At 51.6% G+C, this 6824-nt stretch overlaps 1 protein-coding gene across 1 annotated transcript in view; it reads right to left on the minus strand.

Moving 5' to 3' along the window:
• Window positions 1-6824, minus strand: part of LOC144669310 (transcription factor AP-4-like) — a 23947-nt gene that overhangs the window by 6150 nt on the left and 10973 nt on the right. The window contains exon 4 of the mRNA XM_078531669.1: window positions 3448-3591. Coding sequence (XP_078387795.1) covers window positions 3448-3591 — 144 coding nt within the window. The remainder of the gene's footprint in view (window positions 1-3447; window positions 3592-6824) is intronic.

Below are 6824 nucleotides of genomic sequence, written 5' to 3' on the forward strand. Positions count from 1 at the left end.
ACCAGACAGAGTCGAAAATAATCACCCGGGACACCAGAGTAGAGCAGACAGGGTCTAGGGGCCAGTCCGTGCTGCCAAAGAAGGTTAACCCCATAAGGAATGTCATGGGTGGGGTGGGGGATATCCCAGAATATAACTCCCCTGATACGCTGTAGAAACCCTGCTTCACACAAACGTGCACAATTCCATAGGTGCCCAGGACCAATAACGGACGGTTTTATTGTGACAGTAACAGACCTCTCCAGAGTCTGGCTCTGTTTACACAGGGTCTCCATCCACTCGCTTCCCCCCTCACCCCACCAACCATTCCCATCACTTCCAGGGCCCCCGTTAAATGCCGACCTTTGCAATCAGTTTTATGTAGAATTTACAACACAGAAACAGGCCATAGAACCATAGAACACTACAGCACAGAAAACAGGCCCTTCACCCTTCTAGTCTGTGCCAAAATAGTATTCCGCTAGTCCCATTGACCTGCACCTAGTCCATAACCCTCCAGACCTCTCCCATCCATGTATCTATCCAATTTATTCTTAAAACGTAAGAGTGAGCCCGCATTTACCACGTCAGATGGTAGCTCGTTCCACACTCACCACTCTCTGAGTGAAGAAGTTCCCCCTAATGTTCCCCCCAAACCTTTCCCCTTTCACCATTTGGCCACATTTGGCGCTACAGGCCCCTGTCAGCTCCATGTGAGTCCCTCCCCTCTTCATCTCACCCCATCAGCCTAATGCTGCCTGCCTCACACACCTATCCAGGTTCCTCTGAAATACATCAAGGCTATTCACCTCCTTGTGGTAGCGAGTTCCAGAATCTGGGAAAAGAAGTGTCTCCCAAATTCCTTATTGGATTTAACAGTAACTATCTTATACTTATGATCCCTAATTTTGGACTCTCTCATATGTGGAAACATCTTCTCCACATCTACCATATTAAATCCTTAAAAGGCCCTGTTCAGGTCACCTTCCAACCTTCTCTTTCCCAAGGGAAAGAGCCCCAGTCTGTTCAGTCCGGTATTTTTCCCTTTATGGGGTGTGGACGTCACTGGCAAGGCCCAGCATTTGTTGCCCATCCCTAATTGCCCTTGAACTGAGTGGCTTGCTCAACCATTTCAGAGGGTAGTTAAGAGTCAACCACATTGCTGTGGGTCTGGAGTCACATGTAGGCCAGACCAGGTAAGGACATTAGTGAACCAGATGGGGTTTTTGCAACAATCAGTGATAGTTCCATGGTCACCATTACTGAGGCTGGCTTTATATTCCAGGTTTTATTCCAGGCCGTGGTGGGATTTGAACCCATGTCCCCAGAACGTTAGCCTGGGGCCTCTGGTCCATTGACATGACGTCACCAATTTTCACCTTTTTTTTTTGCTGTTGAATTGCTAGATTTTTCGGTTTCCACTAATTTCCCACCCAATGTGTTTCTGAATTTGCAGGATGAAATATTTGTTTTCTCCCCCACCACCTTTTTCTGGTGTGGGCTTGTGATTGGATGTGTCCAAACACTACAGACGGAGAGAGCCTGGGGGCCAATTAGTGAGTATCTCTGGTCCTGAGCTGAAGTAGGAAAAACATCAAAGGTCGTGTAGTTTATTGCTGAAAAGACAGTATTGTTGCTGAAGCCTGCGCTTGCAAAACTCAAAATAAAATGTTTACCGTTCGATGTGATTCCATGAGTGGACAGCACTTACTGAATAATCCTGAGTGCAGTAATAGTTACACTAACAACCAATTTAAGATAATTAATCAAACTTGTAACATGGCTCATTTCCACTTGCCAGAAGCGACATACATTCATACACAGGAACCCATTCTCTGCAAACAAAAGGAATAAGCCCAAGCCTTGCGTCTTTTTTTGAATTACCCGGGATCTTGGGAAGCCTATAGTTCCCCATTGCATTCTCCGTGGCAAAGCCTCAGCCAATCAGAGTCAACTTGCCAACCAATCGGCACCCTTTTCTCCTTTAGTATAAATTGTTGAGATTGTTTGAAATTTGGAATTCTTGTGTTTGTCCTGATGAGTGCAAGATGAAAAGCTTCAGCAACATGTCTCTCTTTTCAGCAATTCTGTGCTACCAAGAGACTCTTGTTTAGTTTGCTATAACTGTCCTGAGGGATATGGTCTTTAGACTGGAGCAAACACCTTTCATTCTGGTTTAGCTGGAGAGCAATGACAGCAAGTGCCCTGTCACCATCACCACCTAAAGGCTTGAGGCCATACATCAAAGGCTAACTAAAGCTCACACACCAAGACACTAGTTGTAGCTATTCCTCCACACCAGATCCCCAATGGTTTTTATCAATCCCTTCTCCAGACAAAAGCACTAAATCGGCAGAAGACCAGAGGGGTCTTAAAGGCCCCGAGTTGCTGTGATATGGGAGGCACTGCCTTAAAAAGGGCAGTGGGAGCAGATTCAATAGTAACGGCCAATGGGGAATTGGATGAACGCTTGAAGGGGGAAAATTTTGCAGGGCAATCGGGGAAGGAGCAAAGGGGGGGGAAGAAATTGAACAAAAGAGCCAGCAGAGGCAAGACGGGCCGAAGGGCCTCCTCCTTTGCTGTACACCTCAGCAATCAGATAAGTGACTGAAGCCCCAATAAACACGGGTTCCTCAACTTTAGTAAAACGACCCGGGGGTTTACGAGAATCTCTGAACGTGAGCAGCAGGAAGGGGTGACTGAGAATAGGTAAACGATGGTGGCTCTGGCTGTTCTTGTGAAGACCCCCACAGATTTTCACAGATTTAGCCGTGAATTGGATAATTTTAACCTGATTTTTTTCTCTCTGAGTTTACCTGGGTGTCGGGTGCTCCAACTCTGCCTCACACTTGCTGCACCCCATTTCCCCCTGTAACCTTTACACCGAAAATCTCAAATGAGCAATAAAGCCCGAGTTCAAAGGTTGTGGTGGTGTCAGATTTTTCTAAATAAACCAACTAGGGAGACACTAGATGCCCCAAGTTCATCTGTGAAAAAAATGATCAGAAGTGACTGTCCGTTTAAAGGAACATAACTGGTAAAAACTAATCCAGGGAACGTATAAAGATAAATAATCATGCTATTGCTGGTTTCCAGCACTCTCTCCAACCCACTGGTGCCCACTGGAAGGTTCTGGAAGGTCCCTAACACACCGACAGACACTCCGCTTCCCTTCTCCGTGGTCACCCTGGTAGAGACAAGGCTGTGGGAGGGAGGTGGGTTAGCCTGAGGGATGACACACTCCGCACCCATCCACCCAGGCTCGGTCCCAGTCTGGGCCCGTGGGAGTTCCCCAGGCCCTACCGGGAAGCCCCTCCCGACCTGCCCCTCGCAGCAGCCCCGCCGAGCGTGGGACTGAGACAGAGCTGTACCTCTGGCAGCCCAACGGGAACACGGAGAGTACAGGGTCGCCCAGGCTGCACCCTTTCCCGGGCAGCCCGGGGCAGCCGGGGCGGTGTGAGCGCGTACCTGTGCCGGGTTGATGGTTCTCTGCTGCTCCTCCACAAGCTGCCCCCTGCGCTCCAGCACTATGTCGTACTCCTGCTGCAGTTGTGTCGGGTGCAGCATCTCCTTCAGCTTGTCCGGCTGCAGCTGAGATTCCAGGCACCTCACCTGCAAAACGCACAACAGGCCAGAAAAGCTATTGGTTGGCGCTCGACACGACGGCAACAGCACCAGGAGGGAGGCCATTTGGCCCACTCTCTTTGTGCTGCCTCTGTGAAAGTGCAATCCAATTAATTCCACTCCTCCCTTCCCCCAGCACCCTGGCAAAATCTTTCCCCTTTGAGTATTTGACAGGGTTTCAGCGAGATTCAGCTGATGTGCTCCAGCTGAGGGGGCGGGTGTGCGCTGGCTGAAGGGGGGGGTTTGTGTCAGGGAGTGTGTGTGTGTGTGTGTGTGTGTGTGTGTGTGCGTGTGTCAGGGTGTGTGTGTGTGTGTGTGTCAGGGTGTGTGTGTGTGTGTGTGTGTGTGTGTGCGTGTGTCAGGGTGTGTGTGTGTGTGTCAGGGTGTGTGTGTGTGTCAGGGTGTGTGTGTGTGTGTCAGGGTGTGTGTGTGTGTCAGGGTGTGTGTGTGTGTGTGTGTCAGGGTGTGTGTGTGTGTCAGGGTGTGTGTGTGTGTGTGTCAGGGTGTGTGTGTGTGTGTGTCAGGGTGTGTGTGTGTGTGTCAGGGTGTGTGTGTGTGCGTGTCAGGGTGTGTGTGTGTGTGTGTCAGGGTGTGTGTGTGTGTGTGTCAGGGTGTGTGTGTGTGTGTGTCAGGGTGTGTGTGTGTGTGTGTGTCAGGGTGTGTGTGTGTGTCAGGGTGTGTGTGTGTGTGTGTCAGGGTGTGTGTGTGTGTCAGGGAGTGTGTGTGTGTCAGGGTGTGTGTGTGTGTGTCAGGGTGTGTGTGTGTGTGTCAGGGTGTGTGTGTGTGTGTGTGTCAGGGTGTGTGTGTGTGTGTGTGTCAGGGTGTGTGTGTGTGTGTGTGTCAGGGTGTGTGTGTGTGTGTCAGGGTGTGTGTGTGTGTCAGGGTGTGTGTGTGTGTGTGTCAGGGTGTGTGTGTGTGTGTGTCAGGGTGTGTGTGTGTGTGTCAGGGTGTGTGTGTGTGTGTGTCAGGGTGTGTGTGTGTGTGTGTCAGGGTGTGTGTGTGTGTGTGTCAGGGTGTGTGTGTGTGTCAGGGTGTGTGTGTGTGTCAGGGTGTGTGTGTGTGTGTGTCAGGGTGTGTGTGTGTGTGTGTCAGGGTGTGTGTGTGTGTCAGGGTGTGTGTGTGTGTCAGGGTGTGTGTGTGTGCGTGTCAGGGTGTGTGTGTGTGCGTGTCAGGGTGTGTGTGCGTGTCAGGGTGTGTGTGTGTGTCAGGGTGTGTGTGTGTGTGTGTCAGGGTGTGTGTGTGTGTGTGTGTCAGGGTGTGTGTGTGTGTCAGGGTGTGTGTGTGTGTGTGTCAGGGTGTGTGTGTGTGTCAGGGAGTGTGTGTGTGTCAGGGTGTGTGTGTGTGTCAGGGTGTGTGTGTGTGTGTCAGGGTGTGTGTGTGTGTGTGTCAGGGTGTGTGTGTGTGTGTCAGGGTGTGTGTGTGTGTGTGTGTGTCAGGGTGTGTGTGTGTGTGTGTCAGGGTGTGTGTGTGTGTGTGTGTGTCAGGGTGTGTGTGTGTGTGTGTCAGGGTGTGTGTGTGTGTGTTCAGGGTGTGTGTGTGTGTGTGTGTGTCAGGGTGTGTGTTGTGTGTGTCAGGGTGTGTGTGTGTGTGTGTCAGGGTGTGTGTGTGTGTGTGTCAGGGTGTGTGTGTGTGTGCTGTGTCAGGGTGTGTGTGTGTGTTCAGGGTGTGTGTGTGTGTGTCAGGGTGTGTGTGTGTGTGTGTCAGGGTGTGTGTGTGTGTGTCAGGGTGTGTGTGTGTGTGTGTCAGGGTGTGTGTGTGTGTCTGTGTCAGGGTGTGTGTGTGTGTTGTCAGGGTGTGTGTGTGTGTGTCAGGGTGTGTGTGTGTGTGTGTCAGGGTGTGTGTGTGTGTGTGTCAGGGTGTGTGTGTGTGTGTCAGGGTGTGTGTGTGTGTGTGTCAGGGTGTGTGTGTGTGTGTGTCAGGGTGGTGTGTGTGTGTGTCAGGGTGTGTGTGTGTGTGTCAGGGTGTGTGTGTGTGTGTGTCAGGGTGTGTGTGTGTGTGTGTCAGGGTGTGTGTGTGTGTGTCAGGGTGTGTGTGTGTGTGTCAGGGTGTGTGTGTGTGTGTCAGGGTGTGTGTGTGTGTGGTGTGTGTGTCAGGGTGTGTGTGTGTGTGTCAGGGTGTGTGTGTGTGTGTGTCAGGGTGTGTGTGTGTGTGTGTCAGGGTGTGTGTGTGTGTGTGTCAGGGTGTGTGTGTGTGTGTCAGGGTGTGTGTGTGTGTGTCAGGGTGTGTGTGTGTGTGTCAGGGTGTGTGTGTGTGTGTCAGGGTGTGTGTGTGTGTGTCAGGGTGTGTGTGTGTGTGTGTCAGGGTGTGTGTGTGTGTGTCAGGGTGTGTGTGTGTGTGTGTCAGGGTGTGTGTGTGTGTCAGGGTGTGTGTGTGTGTGTCAGGGTGTGTGTGTGTGTGTGTCAGGGTGTGTGTGTGTGTGTGTCAGGGTGTGTGTGTGTGTGTGTCAGGGTGTGTGTGTGTGTGTGTCAGGGTGTGTGTGTGTGTGTGTCAGGGTGTGTGTGTGTGTGTCAGGGTGTGTGTGTGTGTGTGTCAGGGTGTGTGTGTGTGTGTGTCAGGGTGTGTGTGTGTGTGTCAGGGTGTGTGTGTGTGTGTGTCAGGGTGTGTGTGTGTGTGTGTCAGGGTGTGTGTGTGTGTGTCAGGGTGTGTGTGTGTGTGTGTCAGGGTGTGTGTGTGTGTGTGTCAGGGTGTGTGTGTGTGTGTCAGGGTGTGTGTGTGTGTGTGTGTGTCAGGGTGTGTGTGTGTGTGTGTCAGGGTGTGTGTGTGTGTCAGGGTGTGTGTGTGTGTGTCAGGGTGTGTGTGTGTGTGTGTCAGGGTGTGTGTGTGTGTGTCAGGGTGTGTGTGTGTGTCAGGGTGTGTGTGTGTGTGTGTCAGGGTGTGTGTGTGTGTGTGTCAGGGTGTGTGTGTGTGTGTGTCAGGGTGTGTGTGTGTGTGTTCAGGGTGTGTGTGTGTGTGTGTCAGGGTGTGTGTGTGTGTCAGGGTGTGTGTGTGTGTCAGGGTGTGTGTGTGTGTGTGTCAGGGTGTGTGTGTGTGTGTGTGTCAGGGTGTGTGATACACATCATGTGTGTGTCAGGGTGTGTGTGTGTGTGTGTGTCAGGGTGTGTGTGTGTGTGTGTCAGGGTGTGTGTGTGTGTGTGTCAGGGTGTGTGTGTGTGTGTGTCAAGGGTGGTGTGTGTGTGTGTGTGTCAGGGTGGTAGTGTGAGTGTGTGGTAAGGAGTGTGTGT

The sequence above is a fragment of the Cetorhinus maximus genome, chromosome 29, assembly GCF_964194155.1.
Source record: "Cetorhinus maximus chromosome 29, sCetMax3.hap1.1, whole genome shotgun sequence".
Classification (NCBI taxonomy): domain Eukaryota; kingdom Metazoa; phylum Chordata; class Chondrichthyes; order Lamniformes; family Cetorhinidae; genus Cetorhinus; species Cetorhinus maximus.